The 14940-nt window shown below is 35.2% G+C and overlaps 1 protein-coding gene across 4 annotated transcripts in view; it reads left to right on the top strand.

Annotated features, from left to right (window-relative positions):
* ME1 (malic enzyme 1) overlaps window positions 1-14940 on the top strand; it is a 271839-nt gene that overhangs the window by 218594 nt on the left and 38305 nt on the right. For all 4 annotated transcript variants that reach the window (XM_074187083.1, XM_074187082.1, XM_074187084.1 and 1 more), the window contains 2 exons: window positions 9060-9157; window positions 10417-10530. In XM_074187083.1, coding sequence (XP_074043184.1) covers window positions 9060-9157; window positions 10417-10530 — 212 coding nt within the window. The remainder of the gene's footprint in view (window positions 1-9059; window positions 9158-10416; window positions 10531-14940) is intronic.

Raw genomic sequence — 14940 nt, 5'->3', positions numbered from 1 at the left:
AGCAAAATATATTTTGCTTCAGCTGTAGTAAAAAAAAAGCAGGGGTAGCAATCCTTATCTCAGACAAAGCAGCAGCAAAAATAGATAGCGTTAAAGAGATAAGGAAGGAAACATTATCCTCCTAAAAGGTACCATAGACAATAAAGTCATTTCAATATTGAAATATATGCACCCAGTGGGACAGCACCCAAAATCTTAGAGGAGAAGCTGAAAGAACTACAGGAAGACATAGACAGCAAAACTCTACTAATGGGAGACCTCAACCTCCCGCTATCAGATCTAGATAAATCAAATCATAAAACAAACAAGAAAGAAATTAGGGAGGTAAATAGATTGTTAGAAAAATTAGATATGTTAGACTTATGGAGGAAACTGAATGGGGATAGAAAGGAATATACCTTTTTCTCTGCAGTCCATGGAACTTATACAAAAATTGACCATGAACTAGGACATAAAAACCTAATGATCAACTGCAGAAAGGCAGAAATAGTGAATATATCTTTCTCAGATCACAATTCAATAAAAGTCATATGCAATACTGGGCCAAGGAGATACAGACCCAGAACAAACTGGAAACTGAATAACCTCACTTTAAAAGATGAGTGGACGAAAAAACAAATTATAGAAAGAATTAACCATTTTATCCTAGATAATGATAATAATGAAACAACATACCAAAACCTATGGGATTCATTCAAAGTAACTCTTAGGCGATATATTATAGCTCTAAATGCTTTCATGAATAAATTGGAGAAAGAGGAAATCAATGAACTAAACATGCAACTAAAAAAATTAGAGAAAGAACAAATCAAAAATCCCCAATTAAGTACCAAATTAGAAATTCTAAAAATTAAAGGAGAAATTAATAAAGTAGAAAGCAAAAAACAATTGAATTAATAAATAAAACCAAAAGTTGGTATTATGAAAAAACCAATAAAATTGATAAACCTCTGGTCAATTTGATTAAAAAAAGAAGAAAACCAAATTGCTAGTATCATAAATGAAAAAGGTGAACTCAGCACCAATGAGGAAGAAATTAAAGTAATAATTCGAAATTATTTTGTCCAACTCTATGCCAATAAATTTGATAATCTAAGTGAAATGGATGAATATTTACAAAAATATAAGTTGCCCAGGTTAAATGAAGAAAAGATTAAATACCTAAACAACCCTAGCTCAGAAAAAGAAATTCAACAAGCCATTACTGAACTCTGTAAAAAAAATCTCCAGGGCCTGATGGATTCACAAGTGACTTCTACCAAACATTTAAGGAACAGTTGGTTCCAATCCTATATAAACTCTTTGGAAAAATAGGTTAAGATGGAACTCTGCCTAACTCTTTCTATGAAACCAATATGGTATTGTTACCTAAACCAGGAAGAGTTAAAACAGAGAAAGAAAGTTATAGACCTATTTCCCTGATGAATATAGATGCAAAAATCCTAAATAAAATCTTAGCAAAACGATTACAACAAGTCATCACTAGGATAATAAGTTATGATCAAGTAGGATTTATTCCAGGAATGCAAGGTTGGTTCAATATTAGGAAAACTGTTAGTATACTCAATTATATCAACAACAAACCTATCAGAAAACATATGATCATATCAATAGATGCTGAAAAAGCTTTTGACAAAATACAGCATCCATTCCTTTTAAAAACACTAGAGAGTGTAGGAATAAATGGACTGTTAAAATAATTAGCAGTATCTATTTGAAATCATGAACAAGCATTATATTCAATGGGGAGAGGCTAGAGGCATTCCCAATAAGATCAGGGGTGAAACAAGGGTACCCATTATCACCCTACTATTCAATATTGTATTAGAAATGTTAGCATCAGCAATTAGAGAAGAAAAAGAAATTAAAGGAATTAGAATTGGGAAGGAAGAGACAAAACTCTCACTATTTGCAGATGACATGATGGTCTACCTAGAGAATCCCAAGAAATCATCTAAAAAACTACTGGAAACAATTAGCAATTTTAGTAAAGTTGCAGGTTATAAAATAAACCCTCATAAATCCTCAACTTTTCTATATATGTCTAGCAAGAAACAGCAGGAAGAGCTAGAAAGAGAAATCCCATTCAAAGTAACCTCAGACAATATAAAATATTTGGGAGTCTATTTGCCAAGACAGACTCAGAATCTTTTTGAAAATAATTATAAAACACTTCTCACAGAAATTAAATTAGATTTAAATAACTGGGCAAATATCAACTGCTCATGGATAGGTAGAGCTAATATAATAAAAATGACAATTCTACCAAAACTAAACTATCTGTTTAGTGCCCTACCAATCAAAATTCCAAAAAATTACTTTAATGAGTTAGAAAAAAATTGTAAGTAAATTCATATGGAGAAATAAAAAGTCAAGAATTGCCAGGAACTTAATGAAAAAAAGTGCAAAAGAAGGTGGCTTAGCCCTACCCAATCTAAAATTATATTATAAAGCATGTCATCAAAACTGTTTGGTATTGGCTAAGAAATTGAGTGGTGGACCAGTGGAATAGACTAGGTGTAAAAGTAGGAGATGATTATAGTAATCTGCTATTTGATAAACCCAAAGAGTCCAGCCATTAGAATAAAAACTCCTTCTTTGATAAAAATTGCTGGGATAATTGGAAGTTAGTATGGAAGAAACTTAGATTAGACCAACACCTCACACCATTTACCACGATAAGATCCAAATGGTTACAGGACATAGACATAAAAAACAATACTATAAGCAAATTAGAAGATCAAGGACTTGTCTACCTGTCAGATCTATGGAAAGGGGAACAGTTTATGACTAAGGAAGAGTTGGAGAACATCACCAAAAACCAATTAGATGATTTCGATTACCTTAAATTAAAAAGCTTTTGCACAGATAAAACCAGTGTAACCAAGATCAAAAGAAATGTAGTAAATTGGGAAACAATCTTTACAACTAATGATTCTGACAAAGGACTCATTTCTAAAATATACAGAGAACTGAGTCATATTTTTAAAACAAAAGCCGTTCCCCAATTGACAAATGGTCAAAGGATATGCAAAGGCAATTTACAGATGAGGAGATCAAAGTAATCCATAGCCATATGAAAAAATGCTCTAAATCATTAATTGTTAAAGAAATTCAAATAAAAGCTTCTCTGAGGTACCACCTCACACCTCTGAGATTGGCCAGTATGACCAGGAAGGATAATAATCATTGTTGGAAGGGATGTGGGAAATCTGGGACACTAGTACACTGTTGGTGGAGCTGTGAACTCATCCAACCCTTCTGGAGAGCTATTTGGATCTATACCCAAAGGGCAACAAAAATGTGCATACCCTTTGACCCAGCAATACCACTACTGGGTCTATACCCTGAAGAGATGAGGAAAAAGGGTAAAAACATTACTTGTACAAAAATATTTATAGCAGCCCTGTTTGTGGTGGCAAAGAATTGGAAATCCAGTAAATGTCCTTCAATTGGGGAATGGCTTAGCAAACTGTGGTATATGTATGTCATGGAACACTATTGTTCTATTAGAAACTAGGAGGGACAGGATTTCAAGGAAGCCTGGAGGGATTTGCATGAACTGATGCTGAGTGAGATGAGCAGAACCAGAAAAACACTGTACACCCTAACAGCAACATGGGAGTGATGTTCAACCTTGAAGGACTTGCTCATTCCATCAGTGCAACAATCGGGAACAATTTTGGGCTGTCTGCAAAGGAGAGTGCCATCTGTATCCAGATAAGGAGCTGTGGAGTTTGAACAAAGTGCAAGGACTATTTCCTTTAATTTAGAAAAAAAAAAACAGATAGCTTATTGTCTGATCTTGTTACCTCTTAGACTTCTCTTTAAGGATATGATTTCTCTCTCATCGCACCCAATTTGGATCAAGGTACAACATGGAAACAAAGTAAAGACCGACAGAGTGCTTTCTGTGGGGGGGAGGGGGGAGGGAAGCAAGTTTGGGGGAAAATTATAAAACTTAAATAATATTTTTAATAAAAATTAATTTAAAAATAAAATAAATAAAAAAGAATCTTAATGTTGAAACAGATCTTCATCCAATCATCCAGTCAATTTAGCTTTTTAAAATTAACCAATTTTATTTTTATCTTCGTATGTACATATATTTATATCTCTGTCTCTTATATCTCTTAAAAAAGGAACAGAATAAAGTCCAAAACTGATCAGTACATCCCAAAATATTTAACATTATAACATCATATAACAATATATAACATTATATATTTCTGCCAAGGAGTGGAGGACATGTTTGCTTATATCTGTTTTGGGGAACTGTGCTTTATAATTGCACAATATAATTTTAGATCATTTTATGACTGTTCTTTCCATTTACATTGTTCTGTCATTTTTCTTTGATTTTCTGGCTCTACTTCACTTAGTTTCTTAAAATTTTTAATTAAAATTTTTCCTATTAAAAATCTATTTTCTTTATATATCTTTATAAGGTTATTATATAAATTTTTTGCTATGCTTCTTTTACTTTGCATCAGTTCACACAAGTCTTACTAATTTCTCTGAAATTCACTTTTATTAGCTCTTTTAAGAAATTATCAATAACTTCATTAAAAATAAATGTTTCAAAGAAGAAAAATCTTGTATTTTTTAATATAGCAATGAACTGTTCCATGTTATTGTAACAAGTCATGCAGATCGTCTGTTTTCTCTGACTCCTTCATGATTGCCATTTATGAAACCACAATAATAATATACTGCTAATTATGACTTTACATTGCATTGATCAGAGCACTCAAGTATTTTAAAAAAATTTACAATGTAGTAGCTATTATATAACAATAATCATTATTTAGTTAGTTCATATAAATCTTCTCAGCATTTTTTCCTATAATTAATTTATTTTTACATTATCTCCAGTGTTATTGTAAAAGTAAACATAATCCCCCTCCCCCCACAAAGATATCTGAAGAAAAATAAAGTGAGAAAAGGGGGGGGGATGTTCTTTAGCCTGTGTTCAGATACTATCAGTTCTGTCTCTGGAGTGAAAAATTGTAAAAGTCAAAATAAATAAAATCTTTCAAAAAAAAAAGATCTTTTTCTTGCAGTCACAATTACTGGCTGTATTTCCCGCCATCCTATTCCTCTCCACTCCCATTTATACTATTCCCTTTCTCCTTCCACCCTATCCCTCCTTAGAATTGTGTTCCATCTGACCACCCTCTCCTCTATCACCTACACTCCTCTCCCCCATCCCCTACACTCCTCTCCCCCATCCTTGCTTTCCCCTGTCCCCTTTCTCCCATTCCTTTCCTCTCCTTTTTCCTCTAGGGTAGGATAGATTTCTATTCCCTATTAAGTGTGCATGCTGTTTCCTCTCTGAGCTACTTCTAACGAGATTGAAGGTTCACTCAACTCATTCCCCCCCTCACCTTCCCCTCTTCCACTCCTTGGCAAAAGTTTTTCATGCCTCTTTTCTACCTCCCAGTATCTGTTTTCCTCCCAGTACATTTCTTTCTCTCCCATCTTTTATAACTTTCTGTTCAATTCTGGTCGTTTCAACAGAAAAGTTTGAAATTGTCCTATTTCACTGAATATCTATCTTTTCCCCTGAAAGATTGTTTCCATGCTGTATATTGATCTCAGTTGAATGTGTTGTGAGAGAAATCATATCCTTAAGGAAGAAAAATAAAGAATTGTGCCTGATCGTTGCACTAATGGAATGAGCAAGGCCATCAAGGTTGGTCATCACCCCCTATGTTGCTGCTAGGGTTCACAGTGTTCCTGTGGTTCTGCTCATCTGGCTCAGCATCAGTCTATGCAAATCTTTGCGGGCTTCCCTGAATTCCCATCCCTCCTGGCTTCTAATAGAACAATAGTGTTCCATCACATACATATACTATATTTTGTTAAGCCCCACCTCAATTGAAAGACATTTACTTAATTTCCAATTCTTTGCCCCCATGAATAGAGCGGCTATGAATATTTTTGTACAAGTGATTTTTTTATGTTACTAAAATATTCTTGTTTAAGAGTAAACAAAAAAAGAGTAAACATAATACTCCCTTCCCCCACAAAAAATATAGGCCCTCATGAAAAATAAAGAGAAAAAAATGTTTTTCAGTCTGTGTTCTGATACCATCAACTCTATCTCGGGTGGATCACATTCTTTATAAGTCCATCATAAAAGTTACATCCATATTTTTCCAGTGTTGCTGTTGCTGATTGTGATTCCCTCCATCCATTTCTCCCCACTACCGTGTATTATATTTTCTCTCTCCTTTCAGTCTGTCCCTCTTCTAAAATGTACTCTAGGGGATTTAGACGTAAAAAACAATATTATAAGCAAACTAGAATATCAAGGATTAATTTACCTGTCAGATCTATGGAAAGGGAAGCAGTTTACAACCAAGGAAGAGATGGAGAACTTCATTAAAAACAAACTAGATAATTTTGATTACATTAAATTAAAAGTTTTTGCACAGACAAAACCACACTAACCAAGATCAAAATAAATGTAGTAAATTGGGAAACAATCTTTACAACTAGTATTTCTGACAAACAACTCATACAGAGAACTGAGTCAAATTTTCAAAAAAAACCAAGCCATTCCCTAATTGACAAATGGTCAAAGGATATGAAAAGGCAGTTTACAGATGAGGAAATCAAAGCAATTCATAGCCATATGAAAAATTGCTTGAAATCATTGCATTAGAGAAATGCAAATTAAAGTATCTCCGAGATACCACCTCACACCTCTCAGACTTACCAGTATGATCAAAAAGGACAATAATCAATGTTGGAAGGGATGTGGGAAATCTGGGACACTAATACATTGTTGGTGGAGCTGTGAGCCCATCCAACTTTTCTGGAATGCAATTTGGAATTGGGCCTAAAGGGCAGCAAAAAAATGTGCATACCATTTGATACAGCAATACCACTACTGATTCTATACCCTGAAGAGATTATAAAAAAGATTGAAAACATCACTTCTACAAAAATATTCATAACAGTCCTGTTTGTAGTGGCAAAGAATTGGAAATTAAGTGAATGTCCTTCAATTGGGGAATGGCTTAACAAACTGTGGTATATGTATGTCATGGAACACTGTTATTCTATTAGAAACCAGGAGGGATGGAAATTCAAGGAGGCCTGGAAGGATTTGTATAAACTGAGTGAGATGAGCAGAACCAGAAAAACATTGTACACCCTAACAGCAACATGGGGATGATGATCAACCTTGATGGACTTGATCAATCCATCAGTACAACTACCAGGGACAATTTTGGGCTATCTGAAATGGTGAATACCATGTGTATCCATAGAAAGAATTGTGAACTTTGAACAAAGACCAAAGACTATTACCTTCAAATTAGAAAAAAAAAGTTCTTATTATGTACTTTTTGCTATCTCATACTTTATTTTTCTTCTTTAAGGATATGATTTTTCTCTCTTATCACACTGAACTGAGATCAATGTATACTAATGGAAACAATGTAAAGACTAACAGAATGCCTTCTATGGAGGGGGGAGAGAAGCAAGAATGGGGGGGAAGTGTAAAATTCAAAATAAATAAAATCTCTCTAAAAATAATAAAAATAAAAATAAGTAAAATGTGCTGTAGGGTAGCTGAGTGGCACAGCAGACTGATCACCAGCCCTGGGGCCAAGAGGCCCCAAGCCCACATGCCACTCCTGAGACCCAACAATGACCTGGCCCCATGGTCCCAGATAGGCCACCCAATCCTAGCCCCTTGCAAGAAATAAAAAAGAATATGTGTTATATCTGACTATTCTCTCCTGTAATCTACCCTCTCCTTTATCACCCACATCCCCCCTCCCCCTTTCCCACTTCTCTCCTTTTTACTCTAGATGTCTATATCCTTTTGAGTGTATATGCTGTTTCCTCTCTGAGCCATTTCTGATGAGAGTGAAGGTTCCCTCATTCTCCCTCACTTTCCTCCCTTCCATATCATTGCAAAAACTCATTGTAAAAAAAATTACATCTTTTAATACAAAATATCTTAGCCTATTCTACCTCTCCTTTCTCTTACTCCTAGTACATTTCCCTTTTAGCCATTGACTCCATTTTTACAATATATTATGTCTTCAAATTCAGCTTTCTCCTGTGCTTCATCTATAAAAGCTCCTTCTACCTGCTCTATTAAATGAGAAAGTTCATATGAGTATTATCAGTATCATGTTTCTATGCCAGAATACATGTAGTTCATCCTCATTAAGTCCCTCATATTTTCCCTATTTTTTGTGAAAATTGATAGTCAATATTACAGTGCTTTGTACACACACACACACACACATACACACACACACACAAAACACCCCTCTTCAAGTTTCCTCTCAAGGAAACAGTAACATTAATACAAGCTTCAATGTTAGGATCCCAATATTCCTGTGACTTCCAAAACTGGAATAGAAAGTGACAACTACTACTGACAATGGATTTCCTTAAATTTAATGACAGTGGATTAAAGCAATTCAAATGTATACTTCAAATTACAGTAGACTAGCCTATGTAATGTACCCTTGCTTTAGTATAACCTTAAAGTCTCCCTAAAACTTTGGTGTTCTTAATCTTTTTTGTATATGGACCCCTCCTTTGTCAGTCCAGTGAAATCTACAGATCCCTTCTAGAATGTTTAAAAGCATAAAATAAGATTCTTAAGATTGCACAGAAAACCAATTATATTAAAATATAGTTTTGAAAAATTATTTATAAACAAGTTCAGAGATCCCAGGTAAAAGAATCACTGCCCTATAATCTATAATTTTTTAGGAATGAGGAATAGAAAGTCAATATCAGCTTATTATAAATTGGGGAATATGTTTCAAATCCTCAGGCATTCTAATCTATTATATTGTTTTATCTACTTTAAAAAGTTATTTCATCTTTTCAAAATATTTCAAAAGTAATTTTAGAGTACCATTTGAAAATTTTAATTGAAAAATGTTGGAACTGAGAAATTTTGAGGTACTCCCAGTTCTAGATCTCTATTACTTTTATTCTAGGTAACAAAAAAATGTCTTCTTAATAACTGGCCAATTACTGTTTGAATATTATTCAAAGTAAATAATTACCTGTTGCAGGAACAGCATCTGTTGCAGTTGCGGGTCTCCTTGCAGCTCTGCGCATTACTCAGAAAAGCCTGTCTGATCAAACAATTCTATTCCAAGGAGCTGGAGAGGTACTTAAGCATAAATTTATAGTTTTAATTATCAGTACTGAGTTATTTTGGCAGGTTTACAATAAATTTTGTTATGTCCTTCCTCAAGGACACCCAAGATAAGTGATATACCTACTTGTTTTCATAGGAAAAACATCATTGTTCCATTTGAATTTCATTCACACATAGATGAAAAAAAATTTCACTTCCTGAATATATATGAAGGCCTTTAAATAAACAATGCAGTTAAAATTTTAAACCACCCAAGAGTGATTCAGAATTGAAAGATTAGGGGGGCAGCTAGGTGGCATAGTGGATAAAGCACTGGCCCTGGAGTCAGGAGTACCTGGGTTCAAATCCGGTCTCAGACACTTAATAATTACCTAGCTGTGTGGCCTTGGGCAAGCCACTTAACCCCCGTTTGCCTTGCAAAAAAAAAAAAAAAACACCTAAAAAAAAGAATTGAAAGATTAAAAAATAGGACTATTCTTTAATTTTGAATTTTTTTTAATTTTCATAGGTTTTATACTTCATAGAATTTGCTAAATAGAAAAGATCAGCTCTTGATTTTATTGCATCTTAAACTTACCCAACTTTGATGAGCAGATAAATGTTAGAAGCATAAGCTTTTAGAAATACAGGACTTTTATCAGTGAGTTTCTCTCAATTCTACCTAATTTTTTTGAGTCTACAGTAAAATGGTTGTAGCCTACTTCTGTCTTTGCTCACTTCAGGGAGTTTAACCTTAATATTTAAGCCAAATAATTTCATAGTCCTGGTATTACTGTTTAAGATTTTATTAGTTTTAGTTGAACATTTTCTTTCAGTCCAGATTTGATTTTGTCAGAAACACTAAGCCCGGTAAAAGTAGTGATTCACTTTTACATTTTGTTTTATGGGACTAAAATACTGTTGGAAAAACATAATATAATCAAGAATTAGGGGCGGCTAGGTGATGTAGTAGATAAAGCACCGGCCTTGGAGTCAGGAGTACCTGGGTTCAAATCTGGTCTCAGATACTTAATAATTACCTAGCTGTGTGGCCTTGGGCAAGCCACTTAACCCTATTTGCCTTGCAAAAAAACCTACAAACAAAAAAACATATTAATTGTGTAAAAAGGAAGATTAAATACTGTTCTTTTTAGATTATTCAGTGTAGAAAAATGTCTTCATTCCACTTGAGTAAAAGTATAGTAGTTTAGCTGTTGAATCCTATAGCTTTTCAATAAGATTCTGCAAGATAAAAGTTTTTATGGCCTCTTTTTTAATAATTTCCTTAGGCCGCCCTGGGAATTGCAAACCTTATTGTTATGGCCCTGGAAAAAGAAGGAATATCCAAGGAGAAAGCCATAGAAAAGATATGGTTGGTTGATTCAAAAGGATTAATTGTTAAGGTAAGTTTTTCTTTCTGTTAGCCATAAAAAATTTATTAACCAAATTGGTTGATTTTTTTTTTAAAAAAAGAAAAACAGTTCTGAAAAATATTTCCACATGAGTCATGTTGTGAAAGAAAACACAGAAGAAAAAAAAAGGTTTTTTTTTTTTAAGAATTCTTCAGAAGTGGAGGTGGAGCCGAGATGGCAGCATGAAGGCAGCATTCCCTACCATTCCGAACCCCCAACCCCTCAAAAAAAAGAAACAAATGAGGGCTCTAGCCAAAATTTAGAGGGGCAGAACTCACAGAAAGACTGAGTGATACATTTTCCCAGTCCAAGATAACTTAGAACCTCCACAGGAAAGGTATGCTTCACCAAGACCTGGGGTGGGGAAAAAAGTCACTGCTCAGCCCAGCCCAGAGATCAGCAGCAACAGCTTGAAGGGCAGAGGAGAGAACTCTGCTGCACCTGGGTGAGTGTGGAGTGAGGAGCACCTACCACAGAACCTGCAGAGAGAATCGGGAGAAAGCATCCTGCACCCCCAGAGAAGGTAAGAGAAGTCTACAGAGATTTCGCTGCTCTTCCTGGGGCAGGACTCTGCTATTTGCCTACACTCAGACTCAGGGTGCAGTTTAGGCTTCCTTACTAAGATAGCTGGATCCAGCCTTATAGCCTCAGGGCAGAGGGCTGTGATGTGGTCATCTACATATCAAAGCACTGGCTAGAGAGCTTAAGACCTTGGAAGAATAAAGGTCCCAGTGGGGTGTCCCCCCCAAAAAAAACCCCAAAGCCTTGGGCTGAGGAAATGAGTAAACCACAGAAAAAGAAGGATCTGACCATGGAGAATTACTTCAGTCCTATGGAAGATCAAAACACATACTCTGATGATGATAAAATCGAAGCTTCTGTATCCAAAACCTACAAGAGAAATAGAAAATGGGCTCAGACTGTGGATGAGCTGAAAAAAAGACTTTGAAAAGCAATTCAGGGAGGTGGAGGAAAAATTGGGAGGAGAAATGAGAGCAATGTGGAAAAATCATGAAAACCAAATCAAAAGCTTGGTGAAAGAAATACAAAAAAATACTGAAGAAAATAATATGTTAAAAACCAGTTTAGGCCTAATGCAGAAAGCAAAACAAAAGGCAAATGAGGAGAAGAATGCCTTAAAAAGCAGAATTGGCCAGCTGGAAAAGGAGATCAAAAAGCTCTCTGAAGAAAATAACTCCTTCAAATGCAAAATGAAACTAAAGGTAGCTGATGATTTTGCAAGTAATCAGGAAGAAATAAAACTCTTCCAAAAAAGCCAAAAATTAGAAGAAAATATGAAATATCTCAATGGAAAAACAACTGACCTTGAAAACAGATCCAGAAGAAATAATTTGAAAATTATTGGTCTATCTAAAAGCCACGACCAGGAAAAGAGCCTAAACTTCATTTTTCAAAGCAAAATTGCCCTGAGATCCTAGAAGCTGAGGGTAAAATAGAAATTGAGAGAATTCACCCGTCACCCCCTGAAAGAAAAACTTCCAAGAATATTATAGCCAAATTCTCAAACTCCCAAATCAAAGTGAAAATTCTAAAAGCTGCCAGAAACAGACAATTAAACTACCGAGGCTCCATAGTCAGGATTACACTGGATCTGGTAGCATCTACATTAAGGGCTCGTAGGGATTGGAATATGATATTCCAAAAGGCAAAAGATCTTGGTTTACAGCTGAGAATAAATTACCCAGCAAAACTGAACATCCTCTTTCAGGGGAAAAGATGGATTTTCAATGAAACGGGACTTTCAAACTTTCCTAACAAGTCGACCAGAGATGAACAGAAAGTTTGATCTCCAAGTACAGGGCCCTGGTGAACCATAGAGGGAGTGGAAGAAAGGGACTAACTATGAGGAACTTGAGGATGTTGAACTGTTTGTATTCCTGCATGGGAAGAACATAATGATAACTCATATGAACTTTCTCATTTATAAGAGCAGTTAGAAGGAGCATATATAGACAGGACATAGGAAGGAGTGGAATATAATGGTATGATGTGGTAAATGGATGGATTCAAAGGGCAATGGGGGAAAGTACTGGAAGGAAAAGGAGATGAAGAAGCTGAGAGATTTCACATAAGAGTCAAAAAAAAGCTTTTTCAATGGAGGGGAGGAGGGAAGGAAAGGGGGAGTGAGTGAGCCTTCATTCTCATCAGGAATGGCTCAGGGAGGAAATGGCATACACACTTAATAGGGTGAGGAAATCTGTCTTGCTCTGGAGAATGATGGGAAGAAAGGGACAGGATGAGGGGAAATGGGGGGAGGGAAGGAGGGAATAGGTGACAAAAGAGAGGAAAGATCAAGGGAGAGGGTACTCAGATACAACACACTTTTGGACAGGGCCAGGATGAAAGGAGAGAAAGAATAGAATAAATGAGAGTGGGGAGGAATAGAGTGGAGGTACAGTTAGTAATAGCAACTAAGGGAAAAATATTGAAGCAACTTCTCTGGTGGATTTATGATAAAGAAAGGAACTCACTCCAGAGACAGAGCCATTGGAATCTGAACACAGACGGAAGTACACTTTTTTTTCTCTCTCTCTATTCTTGAGGTTTCCCATCTTCTTGGGGGGAGGGGGGTTTATGTTTATTCTTATGTTTACTCTTACAAAATTCAATTTACATCATTGTATGGCAAGGAAACAATGTAGAGACTGTCAAGGGGGGGGGGGTTGTAGAATTCAGAGCCTTGAAAAAAATGATGGGTACAATTTACTATTGTATATAATTGGAAAACAAATAAAATGTTTTAAAAAAAAGAATTCTTCAATCTGTGTTCAGACCCATCACTTCTTTTTCTGGAGATGAAGAGTATTTTTCATCCTAAGTCTTTTGGAATTAGCTTAAAATAATGAAGTAATTTGCAGTTGATCATCATATAATATTGCTGTTACTGTATACACTATTATCCTGGTTCTGCTAGCTTCACTTTTCATTAGTTCATGTAAGTCATTCCAGGTTTTTCTGAAAGTATCTTTCTTTCAAGAATTTATTTCATTTTATCATAATAGTATTCCAACATGGTCAGCCATTTTTCAATTGATGGGCAAATCCTAAATTCCAATTCTTTGGCACCTTATATAGGTTCTTTTCCTTTTATCTCTTTGGGATACAGACCTAGTTGTGGTTCTTGTAGCTCCAAGGTTATGGGTTTGTTTTTTTTTTAGGTTTTTGCAAGGCAAATGGGGTTAAGTGGCTTGCCCAAGGCCACACAGCTAGGTAATTATTAAGTTTCTAAGACCAGATTTGAACCCAGGTACTCCTGACTCCAAGGCTGGTGCTTTATCCACTACGCCACCTAGCTGCCCCAAAGGTTATGGTTTTATAGATCTTTGGGCATGGTTCCAAATTGCTCTACAAGATGGTTAAAGCAATTCACAAGTCCACCATCAATGCAATAGTGTCTCATTTTTCTTGTATTCCCTCCAATATTTGTCATTTTTCTTTTCTGTCAAAGAAACCAATTTGATAGATGAAAGGTAATACTTCAAAGTTGTTTTAGTTTGCATATCTCTAATCAATAGTGATTTAGATTAATTTTTCACTTAACTAGAGATGGCTTTGATTACTTTGTCTGAAAACTGCCCTCGAATATTCCTGGGAGTTTTCATTTTAAGATTGCTTTCACGAGTGATCAGTGGATTCTTTCAATTTTAATTTTACCCTCTTGTTCTAGGCTTTCAAGGCAGTATTCCTTGATAACTTGAAAGATGAGTTTAGATTTCTTTTTATATCATGGCTTTCAGGTAATCCAGTAATTCTTAAATTATCTCATTTGGATCTATTTTCTTGATCAGTTGTTTTTCCAATGAGATAGTTCACATTTTCCTATTTTTTTTTCATTCTTTTGATTTTGTTCTTTTGCTTCTTGAAGATTCATGGAGTCATTAGATTCCACTCTTTCAATTCTCATTTTTGAAGAATTGTTTTCTTCATTGAGTTTTGTACCTCCTTTTACATTTGATCAATTCTGCATTTTAAAGAGTTCTTTTCTTCAGTGAATTTTTCTTCATCTTATTCCATTTGACCAATTTTGCTTTTTAGATGTTCTTGGGGTGGCTACATGGTGCAGTGGGAAGAGCACCAGCCCTGGAGTCAGGAGTACCTAAGTTCAAACCTGGCCTCAGACACTTAATAATTACCTAGCTATGTGGCCTTGGGCAAGCCACTTAACCCCATCTGCCTTGCAAAATACCTCAAAAAAAAAAAGAAAGAAAAATGTTCTTCTCTTCGTTGGATTTTTGTGTTTTTGGTTTTTTTACTATTTGATCTATTCTATTTTAAGGTGATATTTTCTTCAGTATTTTTGTGCCTACATTGCCAAACTATTGTTTCCTTTTTCATGATTTTATTGTATCACTTGTCATTTCTTTTCCCAGTTTTTCCTGT

This window comes from Macrotis lagotis, chromosome 5 (genome assembly GCF_037893015.1).
Source record: "Macrotis lagotis isolate mMagLag1 chromosome 5, bilby.v1.9.chrom.fasta, whole genome shotgun sequence".
Taxonomy (NCBI): domain Eukaryota; kingdom Metazoa; phylum Chordata; class Mammalia; order Peramelemorphia; family Peramelidae; genus Macrotis; species Macrotis lagotis.
Note: the sequence above shows the minus strand (reverse complement) of the source record. Positions and strands in the feature narration are given on the sequence as shown.